A 26,987-nucleotide genomic window follows, 5' to 3' on the forward strand; every position below is an offset into this window, starting at 1 on the left:
CACTCCAAATGCATGACAAACTCCATTTGGAGTAGACTTGCTTTCAGGTTTAAATGCTGTGTGGTTCTCTTAATCCATTTACATCTGAACTATTTTAGTATTAGTGTGAGTGGCAATGGTTCAACCATTCGTCAATGGTGGCATTTTAAAAACCTCCAAAAATACAGTGTTTGGGGAATTGTGTTGAGCAAGGCACCAAGAAACCATTGTAATTAGAAGAGTTTATAACAGAGCTATTGTGTATGCAGGGCAAACCTACAATTGTTTTTAACATGAATCAGCATGGCTAGAGAGGATGCACTTAAACCTTCTCATTCAGTAACAAAATAATTTAGCTCTCTAGCCTGCAAACAGCTTAGTGCAAGCTAGAGCTGCCTGAAATTTGAGAGACTTTGTACGTGCATAACTGAGCTGCTTCTCAGTTGTTGATATTTGACCACAAGGTGAAGTAAACATATTAGAGACGTCATTTATGCAATGAAAGCTTTGCACTATGGAAGATATAAACTACTCTGGTGGGGCCCCCGTGTGTGTTTGTTTGCTGTGTGTTTCTTTTTAAAGGCTCAGAACCTAAAGTAGCAGCAAAAACACCACAGAAAGACCCTAGAAACTGAGGGATTTTGATTTTTTTACTCTTGCAGATTTCTATTGTTTATAAACACACACACACTTTGAAAAGTTAAATTAATCTGCAAGAATTTTACTTTTCTTAGATGATTTGTCTTTAACTTTCAAAATTTCCATGCTCTGAGTTCTCTCGTCAAGTGCATGGTTTCTCACTAGCAATGTGAGTCTGATGCTTCCTGTGTGGTATAAGCCAGTGCCTTGAATAGATATTTATATTTCCTGTGTTGACTGTTATTGACCCTTTAATATGACGATAGCTAGAGAGCCTCATTTAACAGGAAAGAGTAGCCACATGTAACCAAATTGTTTGCAACCTAACATGGAGCCAGCATTTGCTGTCTGTGACATCTTTCTCTGTTTAACCTTCTCACCAGTTTGGAAAACATGGTCCTCACCTTTATAGATTCATAGACTTTAAGCTCACAAGGGACCATTATGATTATCTAGTCTGACTTGCACAATGCAGGCCACAGAATCTCACCCACCCACTCCTGTGACAAACTCCTAACCTATGTCTGAGTTATTGAAGTCCTCAAATCGTGATTTAAAGACCTCAAGGTGCAGAGAATCTTCCATCAAGTGACCCGTGCCCCATGCTGCAGAGGAAGGCGAAAAACCTCCAGGGCTTCTGCCAAACTTCCCTGGAGGAAAATTCCTTCCCGACCCCAAATATGGTGATCAGTTAAACCCTGAGCATGTGGGCAAGACTCACCAGCCAGCACCCAGGAAAGAATTCTCTCTAGTAACTCAGATCCCAACCCATCTAACATCCCATCACAGACCTTTATAACAGTGTTGCTCTTTAGTAGGGTAAACAGCCAGCCTCTCTTGGTTGAATTTAACACAGCTTCACAAGCAGGACCCTAGCTGTACATGTTGCTCTCAGACAACATAGAAGTACATATGGCATGCATTGATATCCCAACTGGAGCCAGTGAGTGATCCTAACTCTAATACTGAAGAAAGTCCCTCAGTGAAGTCCCTCACTTAAGTGAGTGTGTGGAGATTTGTCCATTGCTTTAAACAACCTTCACCTGTTCTGAGCAACCTGATTAACTACCTGCGGTGGAGTCCCAGGGTTGCGACCTGGGCTGTGGGACCACTGAGCCTTTCAAATGCACCAATGTGGACTGCCTCTAATACTGTGATGCCAAAATCAAGCTGCAAACCTCTGATAGGCACTAAGCCATAGGTGATGGAACTCAGGGTGGGGGGGGTGCTGCTGCAGCCCCTGTCTTGAAGTGGTTTCCATTATATATAGTTTGTTTCAATGGTTCTCAGCACCCCCACTATACAAATTGTTCCAGTGCCCCTTGCACTGCACTTACACAGACATACACAGAAAGGGACACATCCAACTGAGTTACATGAATGATCTCCCAGCCACTCATGAACCATCAATAGAGATGCTCCAGCTAATTCCATCCAGCTTCAGCCCTATACCCCACTGTCTTACACTGCTCAAGGCCACCTTGGGCAATGCAACTTCATTAAGTGGTTCACTGCTCCTCCAGAGTGGGATGGACACACACTGGCCTTTGTAAACTGAACTAAGATTTTGAAGCACTTCAACCAAAACACACTGTTTTAGGTAAAGTATAAAGCAAGTTTATTAACTACAAAAAGATAGATTTTAAGTGATTATAAATGGTAGGCATAATGGTCAGAGATAGTTACTTTATGAAAATTTTAAATCCTAAGCTTTTAGTCAAAGAAAGAGTTGAATCAAGCAACGTCCCTGTTGAATGACAAAAGCAGGTTATAGTTCCTTATTACACATGTAGCCCTTCTGCCAGTCAGAGTTGGCAAAAACAAGGGTCAGGTTCAGTATCTAGAGGTTCCTTTTCAACAACACAACACAAAACCAGCTCAAGCCCCCACCCAGTGATCTGGAACAATTACATACCACCACCACCCAGGTGCCTCTAAGAGGCAATACTTCCCCTCTTGCAAGCACAGAGTCTGAGTGTAGCAAAAAAAAAATTTTTTTTTAATAAAAGGAAGGAAGTAACCTGGCATTAATTTGGGAAAACACCGCAAAGAGGGTTCATAAATGTAAACCATGAGTAAAATACCCATCCCTCCAAGTAAGTTGGGCAGAGTCCTTTCCCCTCAGGTTCTTAAATCCAGCAACAAAAAGTCCCTTTAACATGACCATCCCTTCTGCACACCCAACTCATAGTTGTTGTCCTGGGTCATTGCAGGCCTAGAGTTCAGAGGTGCATCTGCAGAGTTCACCTCCCACCCTGGGTGGAGAGGGGTGGTAAGAAGGCACCTTACTCACTCTGTTGCCCACGTACTCACTGCTCCTCTCTGCTATCAGCTTGCTACTCCTCTTCACCACCTGCCCTGCTCACAGATCCGCCAGGATGTCCTCAGGTCCCACCACTTAACACAGCTCTCAGTGATTTCAACTGTTAGTCGGGAAGCCTCACTGCTGGTGCACACTGTCCAGTCTTGTATAATCCATGTCAAACTCCTGATTATTTCCTTTACTTGATAAGGTCATGCCTGGTCAGAATTTGTACTGACGCTGCCCCAGAATTTCTAGGATCAGAGAGGTAGCTGTGGTAGTCTAGATCTGTAAAAACAGCAAAAAGTCCTGCGGCACCTTATAGACTAACAGACATATTGGAGCATGAGCTTTCGTGGGTGAATACCCACTTCGTCGGATGCATGACGAAGTGGATATTCATCCATGAAAGCTCATGATCCAATATATCTGCTAGTCTATAAGGTGCCACTGGACTCTTCTCAGAATTTCTAGTCTGCCTCACCAGAGTGCTGGAGAATCCAGGGGTCTTGTTGCAGAAATTAAGTCGAGTTCACTGAGGAGTATACAGGACCTCACACATGTGTTATAAAGCACTCTGAAATCCTTTGAGATGAAAGAAGCTATCTAATTATAAAACATTATTGTCATTGCTATGGACTGAATGGTAAGTTGCTCATGACTTACACAACATTGTCACAGGATCTCTATTACTGGCTGCATTAGGACTGATAGTTCTGATTCTAGTGGCTACAGAGTCACAGACATTACAGATGGAATAAAGCCTGTTAGTTTATTCTGCCCATAACCCTACCAGTGTGGGATTACTCATGAAACTACATTTTCTAGTGTGCTTCCAATCTCATTTTAAATGCCCAAAGCCATGGAACTTCCTCCATTTCCCTTGGGCAATAATTCTGCAGCATACCGCATCTTAGGATTTGTCTATGCAGCTAAGAAAAACTTGTGGCTTGCCAGTGCCAGCTGACTTGGGCTTGCAGGGCTTGGGCTGTGGGGCTGTTATATGACTGGATAGACTTCCAGGCTCAGGCTGGAGCTCAAGCTCTGGGTCCCTTCCACCTCACAGGATCCTAGACCTCAGGCTCCATCCCAAGCCTGCAAGCCTACACAGCAATAAAATAGCCCTGCAGCCTGAGCCTTACCAGCCTGAGTCAGCTGGCACACACCAGCCACAGGTGTCTAGTTGCTGTGTAGACATATTCTTAGTGTCAGGAAATTTCCCTTGATTTTGGAATAGATTCTCTGGTCTAGCTGAGCTGCACTTGGCATGAAACTGAAGGGGTGGATGGGTTGGAAACCAATAAGGTTTTAGGACACAATTTATCCCTTGAATAATGGAACAAATCTGCACGGGTCTAGAGCCCTGGTGCAAGTTGGAGCAACTTGAAGTCAGATCTGAACACTGGCTGTGAGGACCCATTCTGGCAGTCAGTGACTGCTGGGATTTAGGGATCCCCACGGAGCATAACAAAGCAGCTCATGTGGAACCCTATATCTTGTCCATTTAGTCTTAATTTTCCCTTTCTTAATTTAACTAATTACTCTTAGTTATATGCCTGTGAACCTCTCTAAATAATTCATCCCCCTCATTAGTGTCTATGTTTATCAAACCTTAGTAGAGTATGTGCAATCATTGTTTAGCTAAACTCAGCTACCATGGAGTTGCCCCAGTAAATGGGAGGAAAATTGGGCTGTATACATTTAGCTCATTTAAAATGTTCCTGTTAAGTCATTTCTTCCAATGCAGCTGATCAGTTTTGTTGCTTACCTCTGAACTCCCTCCAGTTTGTCAATATCTTTCTGAGGAGATGCACAGAACTGAATGTTTCAGGTCCAATGAAAAGGAGAACACATTTTTTGACCAAAAACATCTGGTTTTTCTTATTCTTATGTATTATTTGTATTGTCATAATGTTTACAAACCCTAGTAATGTACCAGGATCCTATTGTGCTAGTTCCTGTACAAACACAGAACAAAAAGACAGACCCTACCTGTGATGGGGCGTTCATCCCACACTAGCCCTGGAAGGGTTAATAGAAGGAAGAGAGGCTAGTTAGCTATAGGCTGCACCTGGAGGGAGCCAAGATGCAATGAGGCTTAATTGGGGGTGAAGCTTACCTGAGCAGAAACAAGTAGGGCTTCTGTAAAGACAGGGAGCTAGCAACGGAGAAGAGGGCTGCATTGAGGAAGCCTGAATTCACACTCCCTGATAAAAGGAGGAGATTAGGAGCCTGTAATAGGAGTGTAGGATGCAGTCCACGGAAGGAGCAGTAAGGACTGAAAGAATATACCTGAACTGCTGGTTAGAGGGCCCCTAGATTAAAACCCAGGTCTCCCTACAAGGCACTGTGGGGGTGGGTCACTCCGCACAGTGGATATAGAGACTGCCTGAGACTACATGGAGGGAGACTTTGGTGAGACCCCAGAAGCTGAGAACAATTGTGATTTGGCCAGAGGGCTAAGGCACAAAAGAGAGGCACCTAGCTCCTGATTAGCAAGAGAGAGGCCACAGAGGGAGTGACTGAGATAACAGGCTGAGTCACTGCTGGATGGGGTGCAGACAGTAGTGAGCTAATTCTTAAGATGAGCCACAGGAGGCATGTGCCCATTATACTGCCCAGTACTATTTATAATCTCTTTCTTTCTTGGAAAATCCATTTTTAAAAATGACTGGAAAAAAGAGAAGAGAATGAAAGGTGGTGGAAGGATGAAAAGGAAAGAAGGAAAAAAAAACAAAATCTGATGAATAAAAATATGGAAATAAAGATTTTAAAAAAAATTGAAAAAATCCCAAATGGGTCCATTTCAAAACCTGCTAAATCAAAATAGTTTGTAATTTTTCAAAAAACTGGTTCCATTTTTGGACCAAGTTTATCAATCAAATGGAAAATTATCAGGAATGAAGAGAGATTATCAATTGTGATAGGCATACTCAAAAAGCTCTCTGTGCAGGTCTAGAGTTGTTGCTGTTTCTAGTTGTATTCTCCATTTAAGATAGAACCAATGATATCTCTAAAACATGAATGAACTTTTTAAGTGAACCCACCATACCTCCCCTCCAACCGCTTTGATTAGAAAGTAAATTCATAGCAGCGAACAGATGACAAAGCCCATTCTGGGTGGTAAACAGAAAGGCAATAGGACCGTAAAACTTAAAAAGGATATTCTTGGAGCTTGTGTAGTGCCATTGACTGTGTATTTTACAGACTCTGGTACTCAATAAATACAGTATGTTCCAACCAGGCTTTGGGATTAACACCATTTTAACTCTTACAGATAAAAGTCACTTTGCTCTCAGCTCTTTGGGTTGGAGTACAAACTTCCTGTGCGGTTTCAGCTGAAACATTACACAGAAAATAGTTCCTCCTGTATTAGCTTTCTTGCTTCTATCAGGGCAGTCTGATGGTGCTATCAGACTTGTTCTTCCCTGGATATTCACCTACAGGATCAGGACAGATTTGCCATTTCATACACCTAGGACTTCAGGTTCTTTCCAAAGACCTATGGGTACAGTTAATGGTTGCATGATCAAATGCTTATCGGATTTTTATTTTTAAAGCAGTTGTTCATTGGTGTAGATAAAAGTTACATGTGTTGTATAATTCAGGAATAAATGACAATTCTTACAGTGAAAGATTATATAGATGTGTAACTTTTAATTTTAAAAGGATGAAGTTTAGCTCAAGCACAAGGAAAGGCATATTAAAGGATTTGTTATTTCAAGCAGCTCATGCAGCACACAATTCCCTCCTTGAGGCTTTGTGAGTCATTTGCCTCTAATGAATTATACTTTGTCTTTAGAAATGGGTCCAATCCAAAAACTTGGCAGAAAACTCCACTGAATTTCAGGGATTTCAGATCCAATCCAGACTGTAGCTAGCCACAACTCTGAAATCCACTTTAAAATTTCCACCATTATAAACAGCCAGAAGTGACCCAACACACATTTGGAATGTCACACTCTTTCCAAGAAGCAAAGGAAATAAAGACCCAAGGAAACCAAGAGCAAAGGTGATATCTTAATAAGCCACTGACTTTATACTTTCTTTTACTGACCATAGTCAGACCTCCTCCTCCTTTCACAGCCCTGACTTTTGATATTTGGAATGGTAGAGTCAAAATGTCCCTCTGATTGTCACACAGCATCAAGTTATGGGGGACGAGGGGGTGACAGCACCAAGACCAAATAGAGTTAATGTTCATGGAAGTTTCAAGATAGGGGCTCACAGCACTGGCAGGTACAACAAGTGCCTATTGCCTCCAAAAATTCTTGAGTTATTGGGGCTCAGATGTGTAAGACCAGGAGTGCAAATGAAAGATCAGTGGGATCCCAGAAGCAAGCTGAAGGGAGATTAAGGTCGTATTGCCTACCCCAACAAAAGGAAGGTTTAAGACAAATTGGTACTTACTCAACTTGTTCACATGATGAGAAGGTTATTTTAAGACAAACCTGCATGCACCTAATGATAGTGGGGTCCTTCCCTCTCAGACTGAGGCACTAAGCATTTTCCTCAGTATTAGAAGGGAAACCTCCCACTAGCTTTCACTGTCCGGGAAGGATGCGGATCCACTCCACAGACATGCACCTCAGACCAACATGCATTTCCTGAATCTTAACAAGGGAAACAGCCTGAAGTTCTAAAAAGAGCCTGGATGTTTGAATCATCATGATGCAACATTGTTACAAAGTGGGGACGGTGCCCCTTGAGCTTATATTTGGTGAGAAAATTGAAAAATGTCAAAGTGAACAAATGTCTCCCTCTCATGTTGAAAACAATTCTAGTTCTGCTCTGCTACTCTTTCTTTGTATATAAATCCCCAAGGGAGAGAGATCATCTGTCTGGCCCCTTTTGTAGGGTAGTGGCAGCCAACAAAAGAAATGAGAATGTCTTTCAAAAGCACTGGCTTAAACCACATTGGAAATGAGAAGCTCTGCACATTAACCAGAGCACTCAGAGCTACTCAAAAATGAAAAGGTGAAGAGAAGTAAAATTCTACAGTTTAATAGTTCCATATTAACTCATATTTGTTTACAAAATCAATCCAATGTTTTAATGTGTGTGTTTGTGTACATGTAACAGAAAACATTAGAAAATTGCAGGTGCCAAAAAATCAGTTAGGAGGGCCCTTCCACAGTGTTTGCTGCAGTCTTCAACTTCTGAATCTTCAAATACAAGCAAGAAACAAATTAAAAGAAAAAAAACCTACCCAACCAGCCAGCCAAAGCTTCCAGCATGATAGTTTATAATTGATTCTACTGTGCAGGGCTTCACTGTGTAGCCAGTGCTGCTAATCTGATCACCCCACCTTACAGGAAACTGATGGCAGACTGTAGACGAGTAGATTCACCCCTGTGGCACCTCCTGCTGGTGACTTCTGGGAATTAGCTCAATTCCAGCTCCAGAGCACCTTCTGCAGCCTGGTGATCCACCTGTCCTCTGGCCCCATGTCCCTTCCAGGATCTGGCGCCCTTTTACATGGGGTGCTGCTCCCTAGCAGTAATCCCCTCTGTCTTAGATTCTCCCCTCCCCAGGGGACCCCCCCACCCACTATCCCCACCTTGCCTCATTATATGGTTACTGCCAGTCATTGTCTAGCCCCTGCGCCCTGGGGCAGCCTGCAGTATCAGCCTACTCATCACTAGCAAGGTTACGTTTGGACCTGCTACCTTGGCCTACCCCTGTGTTGCCCTCTGCAACCCCCAGTCCACAGCCTGGGGCTTTCAAGGCTGGAGCTCCCCAGTTCCTCTGCCTTTCTCCAGCCCTGCTTCACTCAGGTACCCAGGTGTCCAGCTCCCTGCAGCCAGGCCCATCTTACTCAACAGCTAGAGAGAGACTGTTTGGGCTTCTGGCTCACAGTTCTTATAGGGATCAGCTGGGCCTGATAGGGGCATGGCCACAGCTGAAACTACTTTCCCTAATCAGCCCAGGCTTCTCGCCCCAGCCACAGCTGTTTTAAGCCCTTCAGGGCAGGAGCAGGGTACCTCCCTGGAACACAGCCCAACAGTGGGTTTTTGAGGTCCTGTAGATCCTCCCCTTAGGCTGTGGGGGGGGTTCCTTTAGCAGTGGGCTGGCAGAAGCTCCCAGAAACCCAATAGGTACACAGCCCAACAGTACTGTTACGTTTCTGGCCGCACTTTTCCCCTCACCTCCTTATTTATGCACTCCCTATCCATGGCCCCACAAAGTCCCGGGACCTCCTGGTCAACCTCCTCCTCACCCTGGCTAAAACAGCCATCTACACAACCAGGGAGAGGCGGTTGGCCAGTGGAGACCCCTGTGACTGTGGGTTTTGTTTCCGATCCTCTGTCTGTTCACGTATGCGGGAAGAGTTCCTCTGGGCGGCATCCACTGGCTCCCTTGATGCCTTTGAGGAGCAGTGGGCTCTGTCCGGGGTTCTCTGCTCGGTGTCCCCGTCAGGTTCCCTTCTTTTGACTCTCTGACCGCACTCCTGTCCCTGTTTTTTTATTAGTTGTCCCCCGAACTCAGTTGGGTTTTGAGGTCCTGTACATCCTCCCCTTAGGCTGGGGGCAGGGATCCTTTAGCAGTGGGCGGGCTTCTGCCCGCTCACTTCCCGGAACCCAATAGGTACACAGCCTAACAGCATTAACTGCAAGTATCCAGGGAAACAGACATTTTATATTAAGTTCTGAGTACCAGGAAGGAATTGGTTGTGAATCTGAAGGTGACAGGTAACTTGAGTGACCATGAAATAATACATTTCAGGACTCTAAGAAAAGGAAGGAGCGAAGGCAGCAGAATAAGGACAATGGACTTAAAAATGTAGATTTTAACTAACTCAGAGAACTGGTAGGTAAGATACCATGGGAAGAAAGTCAGAGGGCAAAGTGAGTTCAAAAGAGCTAGCAGTATCTCAAAGAGACAATATTAAAGGTTCAACAGCAAACTATCCCAATGTCAAGGAAGGATAGGAAGAGGCTAATATGGCCTTATCAGGAGCTCTTTAATGACATGAAAATCAAAAAGGAATCCTACAAAAACTTGAAACATGGACAAATTGTTAAGGATGAGTACAAAAGAATAGCACAAGCATGGAGGGACAAAATCAGAAAGGCTGTGACACAAAATGAGTTACACCTAGCAAGGGATATAAAAGGCAATAAGAAGTGGTTCTATAGTAAATACATTAGGTGCAAGAGAAAGATGAAGGAAGGTTGGCCTTAGCACGAAGGAGAGCTAATCACAGATGAAATAAAGAATGCTGAGGTGTTTAATGCCCATTTTGCCTCAGTCTTCACTAAACAGGTAATTTTTGACCAGATACTTAAATGCAATTAACAAGGAAAGGAAAGAAACAAAAGCCAAAACAGAGAAAGAGCAGGATAAATGTTAGATAAGTTAGATGTATTCAAGTCATTGAGGCCTGATGAAATTCACCCTTGAGTACTTAAGAAACTCATTAAAGCAGTCTCGGAACCATAAAGAATTATGTTTGAGAACTCCTGGCGGAGTCTATAAGACTGGAGAAGGGCAAACATAGTACCAATCTTTAAAAAGGGGAGCAAAGAGGACCTGGGGAATTATAGAACAGGCAGCCTAAGTTGGATACCTGGAAAGATACCGGAACAAATTATTAAACAATCAATTTGTAAGCATCAAGAGCATAATAGTGTGATAAATAACAGACAACATAGATTTGTCAAGACAAAACATTATGCCGAACCAAAATAAATTCTTTCTTTGATGGGGCTACTGCCCTAGTGGATAGGAGGGAAGCTGTAGACATGATATATCTTGATTTTAGTAAAGCTTTTGACACAGTCCCATGTTAATCATAAGCAAACTAAGGTGATATGGTTTAGATTAAATTAATACAATGTGCATGCAAAACTGGTTGCAAGACCATACTCAAAAAGTAGTTTTCAGGGCTTCAATCTCCTGGGTTCAGTACTATTCAATATTTTCATTAGTGATGTGGATAATGGAGTGAAGAGTATGCTTATGGATGACACCAAGCTGGGAGAGGTTGATAGCACTTTGAAGGACAGGGTTACAATTCAACATTACCTTGACAAATTGGAGACTTGGTCTGAAATCAACAAGATGAAATTCAGTAAAAACAAGTGCAAATTACTACACTTAGGAAGAAAATATCAGATACACAACTACAGAATGGGAAATAATTGGTAGGTGGTTGGATGGCTGAAAAGGATCTGGGGCTTATCATGGATAATACATTGAATTTGAGTCAACAATGTGATGCAGTTGCGAAAAAGTCTAATATCATTTATGTCTGTATTAACAGCCGTGTTGTATGTAAGAGAGAGGAGGTAATTGTGCTTTTCCTATTCAGCACTGATGAGGCCTCAGCTGGAGTCCTAAGGCCATTTATGAGTGCTACGTTTAGGAAAGATGCAGACATACTGGAGAGAGTCCAGGGGAGAACAACATCAATGATAAATTTAGAAAACCTGACCTATGAGAAAAGGTTGAATAGACTGGGCATGTTCAGTCTAGAGAAGAGAAGACTGAGTGGGAACTTGATAACAGTCTTTGAATATGTTAAGGGCTGTTATAAAGAGGATGGTGATCAACTGTTCTCCATGTCCACTGAAGGTAGGACAAGTAATCAAGAGAGCCTTGAAGGAAGAGAGATTTGCGTTAGTTATTAGGAAAAAATTGGAATAGGCTTCCAAAGGAGGCAGTGGAATCCCCACCAATGGAGGTTTTTAAGAACAGTTTGGACAAACACTTGTCAGGTATGGTCTAGATTTACTTGGTCCTGCCTCAGCACTGATGGGTGCGAGTTCATAGTCCTTTGTCTCCTCTGCTGCTCATAAGCCTTATGGTATTTCAGTTCTGTGTAGGTCACCATCTCCTTGCTTTATTCTAGTGAGTTATGGCATAGAAATAGAGAATTTTATTCAGTGCACTGACAAAGTAGATGGTTCTGATTAACATCCAATAGAGCTATGAGACTGCTGCTGCAGTCCTTAATGCACGGCAGGACTTTTGTATTAAAAAGTTTAGTCTCACAGTACAATGGTCTGCAGGAGCCTGTCAGTGTACTGGAATCAACCAACATCTGTGAATTCAGCACATGTGTCTTCTCACCTTTTGTCCCTCTGATCTCTGAATCCTCTTTATAGTCCTACCTCAAAATGTTAACTCATCCTGAAAGTTGTTCAAGTGACTAATATAACCTTTTGTGTATGCTCTGTAATCAGAAAACTACAGTTTAAAAAGCCAAGTTGTGGAAATCACTAGTTAACCAGTTCAGATAGTGTATCTACTCAATTACCCTTATGACTCATGCATTCTGCTTCTGATAATCTTGAAATGTAAAATTTAACTTTACATACTTCAAAACAAATTGAACTGTGATGCACAACACATATTTATGAACTCATTTGACATATCCTGGGCTATTTCCTTAATTTAAAGCCTGCTCCTTCTCCAGTTGAAGTCACTAGCTGTAGTCCGATTGATTTCAGTGGAAGCAAGCTACTATGCATTACTCTCTTCTAGATGGGGACTGTGTTTTATTTCTGTTTTTTTTAAAGCATTTTTAAATGTCATCTTCTCAAATACTAACTGCTCAACTTTTTTGATGCTCAGTGGAATTCCTCCACTGCACAGGAAAGATTTTAAGGCTCTGAGATGGTACATAAATATGGACAATAAAGGATCAATCATGACTTCATGATGTTGACTATCACAATCAGGCAAAGCAGGGAGAAAATTGTACTTTATTCTGATATGAGTAGGTTTCAGAAAGGAGAGTAGAATTCAGACATCACCTCCTTTAATCTGCCCACAACCAGGTCTGACTTTAAGAGACCTTATTGTGGGAGGACTAAAGTCTGACAGTCCTGTTACAAGAAGCACAGCAGTAGCCGATAGGTGAAATATTAATTTTGTTTAAATATTCTGGTTAAAACCACACAGGAAGTGCCAGTCTTGTGCTGCTATTTTGAGATGACCTGCCTTTACACATAGAGCTCAGAACAAAGCAATATTTGACTCTAAGAGTTAAGATTGCTCAGATATAATTATCATGCTTTTCTTACTCCTCTCCTATCTTCTTCCACCATGCATGATCTTTTTATGTATGCTTAAAATCTTTGGAACTGGAGAATCATAGTTGGGAAGAGATCATTACACCCTTGTGTTTTAGTGTCTTTCAGTAGTTTTCTCCCAGCTGAACAGACTTTCTGTTTCCATCTCCAAAAATCAGTCATTTCTTACAGTTTCTGCAGTGCAGAATTTTCACAGTGTAATAGGTCCTGTTAACCACTTCACACCACCCTGCAGAAATTGCCTCCCACCAAGGAGCAGCAGCTCAGCCTCAATCTCTCCTGTCAAATTTGTTTCACTCTGACTAAATAATATTAGGAAAAACTTTTTCACTCAGAGAGTGGTGAAATACTGGAGTGGGTTACCTAGGGAGGTGGTGGAATCTCCTTCCTTAGAGGTTTTTAAGGTCAGGCTTAACAAAGCCCTGGCTGGGATGATTTAGTTGGGAATTGGTCCTGCTTTGAGCAGTGGGTTGGACTAGATGACCTCCTGAGGTCCCTTCCAACCCTGATATTCTATGATTCTAAGTGATAATGTCCCACTAAAACCAGTATGGACTGGTTTACCCTTTTGCAAGACAACTATGATAATCCATGTATCAGAGGGGTAGCTGTGTTAGTCTGGATCTGTAAAAGCAGCAAAGAATCCTGTGGCACCTTATAGACTAACAGACGTTTTGGAGCATGAGCTTTCATGGGTGAATACCCACTTCGTCAGATGCATGTAGTGGAAATTTCCATGGGCAGGTATATATATGCAGGCAAGCTAGAGATAATGAGGTAGTTCAATCAGGGAGGATGAGGCCCTGTTCTAGCAGTTGAGGTGTGAAAACCAAGGGAGGAGAAACTGGGTTTGTAATTGGCAAGCCATTCACAGTCTTTGTTTAATCCTGAGCTGATGGTGTCAAATTTGCAGATGAACTGAAGCTCAGTAGTTTCTCTTTGAAGTCTGGTCCTGAAGTTTTTTTGCTGCAGGATGGCCACCTTAAGGTCTGCTCTAGTGTGGCCAGGGAGGTTGAAGTGTTCTCCTACAGGTTTTTGTATATTGCCATTCCTAATATCTGATTTGTGTCCCTGATTGAACTACCTCATTATCTCTAGCTTGCCTGCATATATATACCTGCCCCTGGAAATTTCCACTACGTGCATCTGACGAAGTGGGTATTCACCCACGAAAGCTCATGCTCCAAAAAGTCTGTTAGTCTATAAGGTGCCACAGGATTCTTTGCTGCTTTTACATGATAATCCATGTGCTCCCTTCCAGCACTCATGGCAGATAGTGAATTGAGGCTCAGTCTTTGATGAGTGGTGCAGAACTGAAGTCAGTGTCCATCTTAAAATAAAAGAGAAAAACAGACATTTCTTAAAAAGTATTCACACCAAAGATGGTAAGATCGTCCCTGTGGCTCTCTGTGCTGTATAGTTAGCTTAGCTCTTGGTAGCCTGGATGTGACTCTCCTCTGACTCCCTGATTTCTGGTGCCTGCTGAGATGACACTGGTCAATGTCCCAGAACTCTCAAAAGGACTCCATGTCTTCCCTGGGGTAGGAATGTGGAGGGTAGAAGGGTCCTCCCTGTGATGCTGCTTTCCCTATTGCACTCCAAACAGAGCCAAAAACAAAAGTAAAACCAAACCCTTTGTCTCCGAGTTCTGGTTTATGATTGATTCTGGTTGTGTTGCTCCCCAGTTCTTGCTCTGCTCTGGACTGTCGGCAACGTGAGAAACAGCATCCTGAACTTCTGCCACCATTGCTGCTACAGTCCAGAGGGGAGTCCCCTAGACACTCAGTGTGGTATTTGAGGAGTACCCCCTCCAAATGGGGTTACAGTTATTTAAGTACTATATTTATTAACTTGATAGCTCACTAACTGGCCTCTTAAAATAATGTTTCACTGATAGTTTAAGCAACTGATTGGTAGTTGCTTATTTTATATTTTTTAAATATTTTTTCCAAACACAAAGACCAGCCATAAATTTAGTCTAAAATTAGTTTTATTTTAGAGAAAGAACAAACAAAAAAGCACAAAACTGAAATCTCCAGCAGAGAGTACAGGGTGGAACCCCCACTCCACAGAGCAGCAGCTGTGAGAAAAGGCCAGTCCCATCCCCATCAGCTGCGACTGATGAGGGAATATGTGGAGGACAGCTCACCACAGAGAGATGTTGGCTAGACGAATAGGAATAAAACTCTGCCCTGACTCCCTGCTGCCAGCTCACCTCTCACTGGACATGGGACTAGGTCAGGGGTCGGCAACCTTTCAGAAGTGGTGTGCCGAGTCTTCATTTAGTCACTCTAATTTAAGGTTTCGCGAGCCAGTAATACATCTTAACATTTTTAGAAGGTCTCTTTCTATAAGTCTATGATATATACCTATACTATTGTTGTATGTAAAGTAAATAAGGTTTTAAAAATGTTTAAGAAGCTTAATTTAAAATTAAATTAAAATGCAGAGCCCCCTGGACCAGTGGCCAGGACCCAGGCAGTGTGAGTGCCACTGAAAATCAGCTTGTGTGCCACCTTCGGCACACGTCCCATAGGTTGCCTACCCCTGGACTAGGTGATTGCCCCAAAGAGCAGGCTGGAGGCACACCTTAGACCCAACCCAGGAGTTCTCACTAGCACACAGAGCTGGGTGCCAGGCAGAGCAGCAGAGGCAGGTATTGATCCCCTGAGCTTGTACTACAGCCAAGCACCAATGATCAGCACAAGGAGCAGAAAGCACCTTATTTGGAACAAAGAGACTGGGGATGGATGGGACTTTGGACTCTTAATTAGAGTAGGTTGGGAATTTTTCATCAAAACATTTTTGGTTGGAAAATATCAAGTCATCACACCTGAAACTGTTCATGGGAAAGAGTCAGTTTCAACAAATTTTCCATTTTGAAAGAACTGTGAAAAAAAGCTGTGAAATTATTGAAATGTCCTATTTCAACATTTTTCCAATGGAATAGTTGTCAAATGACTTTTTGGTTTGAAATTTAAGTTAATAATTGTAGCATAATAAAATTAAATATTTAAATAGGTCAAAAGCAAAATCAAACATTTCCATTGGCCTGATTCATATTTTTCCAGATATTTTGAAAGGGAAATTTTGACTTTCCATCCTGATTTGGGAAAGGATTTTTTTTTATCTCAAAAATTCTCGCAGGAAAGGAAAATGTTTCATGCCGAACTCTACTCTTAATTGAGTTACAGATCAACTCTCTGTATCTAGGCATTGGGCATTCAGTATGTTGGACCATTGCTGTGGATGGAGGAATATGCGCTCCCCGTGAGGGCTCCTGAATGACCCCCTTTGTAGTAATCAAGGGTTTGTCTCTGCCCAGATACAGGTGTTGGTTTATAGCTGAATACAGCATTTGTTCATGGGATTAATTCCTGCATCCTTAGATGTTGAGGAAGGGAAACTGGTACTTGCCCCTTGAGGGAGGTAAGCAGGGTTCTCTCAGGCAAGTGTTTGGGGAAGCCCTTTAATGAACCTGGGATGCCCCCACCACAACAGTTTGTGTGCCTCTTCCATAACATGCTGGGGTAATTCTGAGAATAAAATGGCTGCTCTCTCTAAAGAAGAACAGGGTTCTTAGAAATTTCAAGGTTCCATACACAGGAAAAATGGCATCACAGCTTCATGGCTAAATATACCACAGTTTGGGCTAATGAGAAAGTAGTGAGGGTGTTCTGGCTGGCAGTTCACCAGTCTAAAGGGAAGTGGTTTATCAAATGAAGCTGCTATTGCTAATTCTGAATACCTATGTCCTTTTTGCAAATATTCAACATTTTTGTAATCACAGCGAAGTATTTGAAAATGACTGTAAATGGTAGTAAACAACAAATGTGATATATTGACCAAGGGATGAGGATTAATTCAAGGGTGATCTTTGTGTTCAGGAATCGAGATGCACCAGCAAATGATTGGTATGGTTTTTCATCCTTCTTCTGCCAGTGCAGTGGGGTCTGTGTGAACTGCTTTCTTCTCACAGATACAGGGGTTTTGCTCATCACAAGAATCAGACTTGGCTCCTTTACTGAGGAAAAGTACACAGTGCTGTAGAGTAGCATGTTGGGTGACTGTAAACCTAGGATGGAAATGCACAGTTTACTGCCTGCCAGTGACATGTATAAATCCCCAGCAGTCGTACTCATTGTGCAGTTAGCAGGGCAGCAGGTGGGAGAGATGGGCACAGTTTCTAAAACAATCTAACATTCATGAAAATCAAGAGGAAAAAGCTTTGAAAAAAACTAGGCTGGGCATAGACAGCTTCCTATCACAGCTCTACCAATATCCCTGACTCCGGAGCTGTAGCATGCCCTGCTATTCCAGACCAGGGATCCTCCTCCCAACAACTTTACCAATGCACCTCATCCCCCTCTCTTGCATAACAGAGATCTCATTTTCTTCCTGTTGTCCTGTAGGAATAATAAAATGAGGAAAAATACTAAATATACAGTGAAGTGGGGCAGGCCTGCCAGTGGAGAGATGAATGAACCTAATGAATGAAACAAATTGTGCCTCCCCAAATCTGTGTGTGTGTCTGGAGGAGCCCTGGATAAAAACTGCCCACCTGCGGCACCATTTCTCCAATGCTTCTCAGTGGCCATGGAGCTTCATATGTCCCCTAAACTTAGCTGTGGCATAAAAGCAATGTTCCAGCCTTCTGCTTGCAGAACATATATAGCAAGCCCAAACAGAAAAGAACCGTTTCTGTCACTGAGTCTCACTTACAGGTCACTGGTGAGAGCTGTGTCATCATCCCACATCCAGGGCTCATTGTCTGTCTTACGGGATAGTCCAATACAGTGGTAAGTAAATGTCATTGACTTTATGAAATCCTGTATGGGAACATAACCAAATCATTTAATCCCAGTCCACACTATATGACCATTTTATCGCTGTATGGCTATCAGGAAATGGAATGTGACTGAGGAGTTTCCTGCCCTGCTCATAATTGTCCCTGAAGAGTTAGATTTATTTTTTGCTCCTAGTTAATAGACCCACAGATTTTATAGAAAATTCAGTAACATTTGTGTTGCAACTTTTCTCTCTCTCTAGGGTCACTCCGTAGGCCAGCCACCATCCTTTCACCTGGGGATACTGGATGAGGCACTGTCATTACTGCTCCTTAGTGAGATCCAGGAGTTGTGGAGGGATGTGAGGCACCTTCACCCTTTGGTGCCAATGGACCTTCTCCACAGGCTGCCTCTGCTAGTTTGGGGTCTAATAAAAAACATGCTGAAATCAATGCATGTCTTTGCATTGATTGCAAATGTGTTTGGCTTCAGGGTCAGTTGGGATTAGGATTTCTTTTCATATCTTTTACTAGTGCACAAAGTCTTGTTATATACACGGTGTGAGTCAGTTATATTAGGGCGGAACTCAAGGAATCATCTTCCTAAGTACCTCAAATCCTTGAGTTGGCCTATTGCATACTGCAGTGATCATGGTGGACAGGAATCTGTACTGGTTGGTAAATAGGGCTGTGGGGAAAAAAATGTCTTGCAGTCCTGCTCAAAAATACTGAGGTTGGTTCTGGGAACTGAAGGGTAAGAGATTACCAGTTCTTCCTTGTTTTTGATCTTAAGAAGGTTGGAGCCCAAAGACAGGCAATAATCTTTACTCTCTTGCCAAGTTTTCCATTTTGTAGAAAAGTAATAACAGTAGTCTCCATGCCTCCTCCAGTTCTCTGGGCAAGAGTTGAATTTACTTCCTTGAAAAGAAAACACATTCATAGCCTCATCAGATATCTGGCTGATATGTGTGATGCAATCTGATATTGTTTAATGTCATTTACTGATTTGTATATGTTATCCTACTGCTCTCTGTTGGATAGAAAGTAATGTATTCAAGAGCTGGATTTTCTCCCTAGTTTATGAAGGCCTCTAAAAAGGATATAATCCCCACAATCTATCTCAAGTGACAGAGGCCTGTGCTATGGAAGCTGAAAGGTATCATTTCTATTGCAGATAGTGGACGCATGTAGTTTAGCTGCTGACTGGTGGCCTGCCCAAATATGGATGTAGATTTCTTATGATCTGATCACTGCACAAGCCACCTCATTATTCACATAAGCTATTGCTGGCCTGCTCATTCTGTACCTCTCACAGCACAAAAAGGGTTTTTATTATTTACAGCAACTTCTGTTTTCCAGTTCTTCTTATGCTGTGGTATTCCAAGAGGCTATACGCTGATGTGGTTATTCTAAATAAATGTCTTTACTTAATTTTGTAATAGTTTGTTTCCCCTCTCACTCCTCTAAGGGCTCCTGCACTTATTGCTTTCGTACTTCAACCTAAAGCTGCTGAGCTCAATGAATAGGAATCCCATCGGTTTTTGCTTGAGCCACTGAAGAAGCAATGAGTGCATGAGCAAGAGGTGAGCTCCATTTCTATTCATTTCAGCCATATGTCGTCAGCAAAATGTGTATTCTTAGAGCTCACTACATTGCTCATTCATCACGTTTAGTTGTTTTCATTTGCCTTTGTTATTGAGAATCTTCATGTTGCAATATTATGGGATAATTATATGCAATTTATTTATCCTTTTGTCATCAGGAAGCTGAACAATGTGGACAGCTGTGTTTGCATACAGACTTGTTTGTCAGCCTCATATAGAATTTTGGGGTTGACTTTTTGATACTCTTATATCTCTATATATGTGAACAAAGAACAAAAGACACTGTATGTGTTGCTTCTCCCTAGCCAGATGGATTGGTTAACACAATGGGAAGAGATAAGGGATAGAGCAGTTAAAGTGTTACAAGGCAAGGTCAAGCAATCAGTCAGGAGGGACAAGGGGAAATGGGGGGCAGGCATAAGAAACACTAAAAGCCAAAGAAAAACCTGGGCTTGACCAGAGCACAGCCTCACTCCTTACCCCTCCCATGGGATACAAAAGATGTGGGATGAAGACCCCAGCTCCCGAACCCCCAAATGGAACATGACTATAAGTTGTAAGGGGTGTGGTAGGAGCATGCACTGCAGGTATATTTGGGCCTGATTAGGAGGAGGAGGTGGGAATTAGGAATGAGGACACAGGCAAGGCTCTGCAGCTTCAGAGCTGGGAAGGGGGAGATGGGGTAAAGGCTCTGTGGTGTCAGAGCTGGGAACAGAACACTAGGAAACAGACTTTACTGGTCTGTAGAGCTATGGATATGCTTGCCTGGGACTGACCCCAATAAACATTGCATTGCCTGCAGTTCGGACTTCTTGTCTTCTGCTTTCTGTCTGCATGACAAGAACCTGGGGAGAGGGTGAAGGGAAAGCCCTCTAACAAGCTGATCCAACCGAAATATTTACCTCCAGTTTCTTTGTATGATTCTTGACCTGAAGTATTAGTCTGTTGCTGCTGATATACATTTTCCAGCTGGCTAAAATTTCCTGATGAATGGGAGTCCTGGAAAACTTGCATTTGTAATTATATCAATAAATTACACCACTTAAAATCAAAAATCAATTTTGCATTTTAAGGAAACACAAATAGAATCATGGTATTACTCTTTGTTCTTGTAAAATTAGTGTTTAACTGTGGTTGTTTGCTTGTGTGTTTGTTTGATAACATTACTTTTTTTTGCTAAAGAAGAGTCTTGAAATTTGATTCCTTGAACATGTATGAAAGGACTTACTTGTGAATTTCCTCTGAACAATAATCACTGTATAGAAGAAGGTGCATATTCCACAGTGAACATAGGAAAGTAAAGCCTAACATCTAGGCTCATAAGAATAATATATGGGACCAAATCAAAATACACCCTAAATCAAGGGATGGCTGGAGGAGAGGGGTTATGTACAAGCCATTGCATCTGCTCTTCTGCATTACATTAGTTTTACAACAGTTTAATACCAGTGGACTGACAATGGCATAAAACTGGATTAATTCAGGAGTGTGTCAGTCCCCTAGTGTCTTTTCTGCAATTACTTACACTTGGCAATCAAGGCCACCACTGCTCCTAGTGACACCAGGTAGAGGATCCCTAGAATCATTGCAATGATCTTCCAGGGAGGAGATGGAGCAGAAGAATCTAAAAAGAATGACCATATGTATAGCATTCCTTCTCAGATCTGAACTTTAGAGTTCAGAAAATGAGATACTAGCACCTGAATCCTCTAAGCTTAATTACCAGCTTAGATCTGATAGCACTGCCACCACCCAAAAATATACTGTTTTGGGGCACTCTGACCTCCCCAACCTTCCCTGGGGACCCCAAGAACCCAGATCCCTTGGGTTCTTAAAACAAGGAGAAATAAACCATTCCCCCACCTTTCCCCCTCCCAGAATTTCCCTCCCTGGGCTATCCTGAGAGGTACTGATCCAACCTCTTAAATCACCATGCAGAGAAGCATCTCCCTTCCCTTCCACAAAGAGGCAAACAGATTCAAGGAAAACAAAGAGAGATTCTATCTCTCCCCCTCCCGTCTCCCCCCCACTCGTCCTGGTGAGTTATCCCAATCCCCTGGAATAACACAAGGGAAACAAGGGGGAAAAAAATCAATCAGGTTCTCTGAAAAAAGAAATCTTTTAATAAAAGAAAGGAAAAAGTAAAGAATTAACTCTGTAACTTCAAGATGCAAATATTACAGGGTCCTATAGCTTACAGAAACCAGAAAGAGACTTTTCCCCCAGTAGCCATACAAATCAAAATATTCCCAGCAACTACACACATAAAAGTTAACCAGCCAGATCCACAATTGCAAATAGAATAAAACAATCAAAAAACCTAAACCGCCTGTTTTTACTTACTATTAGAAAAGAAACTTAAAGAGCCTGTAGTAATGTCTGGTCTCTTTCAGACCCTCCGAGAGAAGAACCCACAACGGACAAAGAACACACACAAAAACTTTCCTCCGCCCAAATTTAAAAGTATCTTGTCTTCTGATTGGTCTTCTGGTCAGGTGTCCCGTTCCTTGCTTGTAACCCTTTACAGGTACAAGATACATTAACCCTTAACAATCTGTTTATGACACCATAAAGATGGGAAAAGTGAGCCCCTTGTCTGACTATCTGGCATCAGATTACAGTTTATCTGAGGAACATCAGGTCCCAAAGATATCCACCAGAGCAGTCTGAAAACCAGCCCCTCTATAACTGCCATTGCCAGGTGCTTGCGCTCCTGAGTACTGTTCATGACTGCCAGAGCTGTGAGTCTTTTTCTCAAATCTCAATGACCATCAACCTGATTGGTTGTAGATGCTGTTATGGTCTTAGCCGCATGGCATTGGGCAACATAACAAATGAGCATTCTAACTTTACTATTCCAAAAATCCAGTGTCAGTTCCGGGGATAAGGGTAGATGTTTGACCATAGACAGTAAAACAGAAAATATGTTACCAGCTAGTTAACATACAATACCTTTGCTCTCAGAGTTCCTAGGTCTTTGTCTCCTCTGCTGCTCAGATGTGTGACATTTCACTTCTGTGTAAGTCACTTCCTGCTCTCTCATTTCTAGAGGATGGTGAGTGTGGAAACTGTAGACTTTCCTTTAGCGGCCTATGATGGATGATGGCATTTGATGAAAAAAAGAATGGATCTAGAAATATCAGGTAAAAAAATAACAAGATATTGCAATGATTGGTCATAATTTCCTGCATTACAACAGTCTGTAGTAAGAGGAACAGAAGTGCAGGATTAAATGGCATACAGAGTTCAGTACATCCATCCTATCATCTTTTTCTATTATCTGCCCTCTGTTTAACTTTATAATCACAATATATTCTGGTTACCTCTGAGTCTCAGAAAACTGGGTATTCAAATGGATCAACCTAGACCATCTTTAATACTATTCACAGTGGTTAAGATAGCAAACACTTCAGGGCTGGGACTGTCTCTCACTATGTGTTCACATAGTGTCTAGCACAATGGCGCTCATAGCTTGCGTGTTGCCTCCAAGATCTACTGTAATACAAATATTAAATAGTTACAATGATTCTAAATCTAATATTTTGCACTCCAAAGTGCTACCCATCAGCAGAAAAAGTGAGAGGCTAACATTAAGAGTTAGGGTCAGGTTATAAGAGGCTTGAAGGAGACAGTCAAAAGGGTACTGGATAAAAAAAAAATTGGTCCTAGAAACCCCATTGCATGAGTCTGTTTAACATGGACTGTAAAAAAATTTACTTTGGGGGGACAATCCAGTTGACTGAGGAATGTGTTTATGTGTGCAAGGGATATTGGTCAAGATAGCCTTGTTCTGTAGGTCTTGTCTCAATTCTGTATTTCAATAAAGTTAATTAATGATAATTAGTCATATAAAAGTGTCACCTGCATATCTGTCTCTAAAAGATACTATGCAGTGTTGTTGTAGTCATGTTGGTCCAAGGATATTAGAGAGACAAGCTAGGAGAGGTAATAATTTTTACTGGGCCAACTTCCATTGGTGAGAGAGACAAACACACTTGCACAGAGCTCTTCTTCAGGTCAGAAGAGCTCAGTGTAAACTTGAAAACGTGTCTCTCTCACCAACAGAAGTTGGTTCAATAAAATACCTTATTCACATTTAATCTCTAAAAGATACTGACTAATATATAGAAAATTTCAACTCCTGTTGTCTATTGCACTTAGACCAAGAGTTTTTGGCCTTTTTGGCAATATTAGTTATAGGTCAGTATTCTTTTTTCTTTTGCATAATGCGTTCCTTTTAACCAATGCAGCCCAAGCCCCTATTCAGAGATCCATATAATGCCAGTACATATATGTACTGTTCTGCTTGCTCCTATAATTTGCTGAGTAAACTTCTTTATATTGCTGAATACCACTGATATTAATAGAATTTGAGGTCACTCAGTGTTTTGTGATATCAGGACTCATCCTTTCCATTTTTAAATACACCTCTACCCCAATATAACATGACCCAATATAACAGGAATTCAGATATAACGTGGTAAAACAGTGCTCGGGGGGGGGGGCGGGGCGGGGCTGCACGCTCCCGCAGATCAAAGCAAGTTCAGTATAATGCGGTTTCACCTATAAAGTGATAAGATATTTTGGCTCCCGAGTACAGCATCATATTGGGGTACAGGTGTATATCAAGTGATTGTGCTCTCAGCAACTCCTTCAGAAAGCTATTGCACAGTCACTCACTGTTAGAAACTGTTTCTAGTATCTAACTTAAATTTTATTTTTCTTAATTCTATACCATGATTCCATATTATATTTGGAATTATCTGAAACAATCTCTTCCTCTGTCCTTTATGTTTACATCTTTCAAATATTTGTAGTCTGTGCCAAGCTTTTCAAACTGCTCTTATTTCATCACTAGTTAGCAACCTTAGCCTATACCTGTTCCTTTTCTTTCTTTTCTTTTTACCGCATCTCTCATTAGACATCACACTAGCTTTTTACTTACTAGTGTTTCTCTTCTCTGAATACCCTCAGATTTAATGCATGTGGTTAGCATGGAGGTGTTTAGAACAGAATGCACTATTCTGTGTCTGGCACTCTGCTCTATGACAATCTAAATTAGCTATTGGCTGCTATATCATTCTGTTCATTTTCACCCTGTATGTCTGTTAGCATTGTTGATTTCCAAATGTCTTAGCACTGAATGCTCAAAAGGATGTTCTGATGCTCAGTGTCACAACACTTATCTTTTATGTGCCTGAAAATAATCACTGTGATATACAAAGCCTGAATTATAGTGCCTGGATCTCTACAGAATGAATGGAGAGAGAGAGGTACCTTAGACTGTGATGCACCAAAGCCACCATGCTAGGCAGAGAGCTGCCTAAGTTAGCCAATGAGATGTGCTGACAAGAGGAGTGTGTGCTAAGCCCCAACCTCTCAAAGTCTGGTGTCTTATGACACTTTAGCAAGAAGGCAGGGGGCTTGGAACTTCCATTATAACCATACATCAACAAAAGGGAAAGATCCCTGTTCAAATCCTGTCACTCAGAGAAGCACTCTAACCACTAGGCAATGGCATAGTCTGATGTGGGGCTCCTTCAGTCTCTCCTGCTGAAGCTGTTTCACTCTGGATAAATAATGAGCATTGGAGTAGGGGGACTGGATGCTCATGTCTCTGAATGCTGTAAGCACCAGGATAGAGAGCCATCATGACTTTGTTCTCTGTCTTTTTTTCTCTGTCTCTTAAAGGCTCATTTGGGCCAGAAAAATAGAGAGACCAAGAAGGAGAACACAAACATGAGGATGACTTTATAGGTTTGTGGTTAGACTACTCAGAAATGTGGGACCCCCAGATCCAGTCCCCTGGCTCCAATGGCTCTGTAAATATTCATCCAGAGTGCAACAGCTTCAACAGGAGAGTCTGAGTGAGCCCCACATCCGAACGCCCTATAGCTCAATTGTTAAAGCATGCTCCTGAGAGGTGGTAGATCCCGGTTCAAACCTCTTCGTTACCTCAGGTGGAGCAGGGGCTTGAACTGGGAGTCTCCAACATCCCGCATGGGTACACTCAGAGACGCTGGAACAATTTGTATAGTGGGGGTCCTGAGAGCCATTGAACCAAACTGTAAACCCTGATGGAAACCATTTCAAGCTGGGGGTGTGGCAGTACCCCCAGGACTCCTAGTTCCAGCACCTCTGGCTACTCTAACTACTGGGTTAAAATTCATGAGAAGTCATCCTCTTTTCCCTCCGCCCCCACCCGAGCTGTTTTGTGTGGCGTTAGGCAGACCATAACACACCTAGCATATCAGGCCCTGAAGATGAATGCCCGTCTCCCTCCAGTTTGTGAATCACTCTGTAGCTTAGGCAGGAGATAGGTACCCAGACGCTGAGAGGGAGGCAGCAGTGTGCATGCCCAAAGGCACAAATATAGGTGCCTAGGAAACTTTTATTGCAAAAATATAATTGCTGAGTGAGTTTTGGAGTCTACAGGAGTTGGCAGGGGCGTTTGTGCATTGCAGTGGAGCCAAAATTTACCACATCTAGGGATTTAATATTTCATTATTGTGTTACTTACTCGTTTTTACAAATTAAGAATAAAATACATTAGGTAAACCTAGACCTAACAAAGTCCTTTGTGATACCCCACTGATCACCTCCTTCACAAGTTTATATTATTGTCTTTTATCTTTCCCCTTTGGTTACAGCCTTCAACAGTTTTCAAGACAAATGATTCCACTCCAAGCCAAGCTAATATTAACTCTTTTTTCAAATATGTTTTCTTGAAAGACTATATCAAATGCTTTCAACTATTTATATCCCATCTACTACCTTTTGTGTCTTATGCTGAACTTGTAGCTTTTGGTTTTCATGGTAAAAATAACTAGAAATGGCATACAAATCCAGAATTTTAGATCAGACTTTTCTCTGATTTATATCTAATGCATGTTACTTCAAGAAGGAGTAGATCACTGAATTATAAACATAGAACTATATTCACCTGGACTATCTCACCAGTCAGTCTTTAAATATAACATCCCTACTGCTTGTACTGAACTATAATGAAAGAAAAAATAAAATCAAAGTTACACATCTATATAATATCTTTCATGGTAAACACTTTCACTCATTTCTTGAATTAGTAAACACAAGTGAATGTTACCTATTTTTTTTTTTTTTTTGGTACTTGTCGTTGTTTGAGAAGATCCAGGAGAGCTGGAATAGACTTTTTTGTTCTGTGTCTGACCTGGTCCTCTCTATATGAATATCCAGAAGTAATTATGTGTCCTTCTGGCTGTCCTGACAGAAGATGGAGAATGCAAGCCAAAAGAGGAAGTTTTAGTTAATATATGATGTTATGTCTGAAACTGCACAGGAAATTCATTGGCTACTGATTTGAGAAGATCTCCCTCAGTCCAAAGCGTTCAGAATAAAGGGGCTTTCATCCTGAGTTACAGTGATGTGACTAGGCCCATGATGTTAAATTCAAAGTTAATTTACAGCTTTTTAAATGCTGAAGTTAGTAAGCAACAGTATCTATGACACACACAGTAGCTAAGCCAAACAATGTATTACACTTTGTGCTTCTAGGTTCTCAATCTCTTGGAACAGTCTCCATTAGGGAAGTACTTGAAATCCCAGACTTTCGGATATTTAAAGTGACAGGACAGCACTAGGAAAGTGCTACAGGGAAA

At 41.8% G+C, this 26,987-nt stretch overlaps 1 protein-coding gene across 1 annotated transcript in view; it reads right to left on the reverse strand.

The window, feature by feature from the left end:
- LOC127047032 (killer cell lectin-like receptor subfamily G member 1) overlaps positions 1-22,393 on the reverse strand; it is a 39,085-nt gene extending 16,692 nt beyond the window's left edge. Inside the window, exon 1 of the mRNA XM_050944865.1 lies at positions 22,303-22,393. Coding sequence (XP_050800822.1) covers positions 22,303-22,393 — 91 coding nt within the window. The remainder of the gene's footprint in view (positions 1-22,302) is intronic.
- Between the last annotated feature and the right edge of the window lie 4,594 nt (positions 22,394-26,987).

The sequence above is a fragment of the Gopherus flavomarginatus genome, chromosome 1 (assembly GCF_025201925.1).
Source record: "Gopherus flavomarginatus isolate rGopFla2 chromosome 1, rGopFla2.mat.asm, whole genome shotgun sequence".
NCBI classification, from domain to species: domain Eukaryota; kingdom Metazoa; phylum Chordata; order Testudines; family Testudinidae; genus Gopherus; species Gopherus flavomarginatus.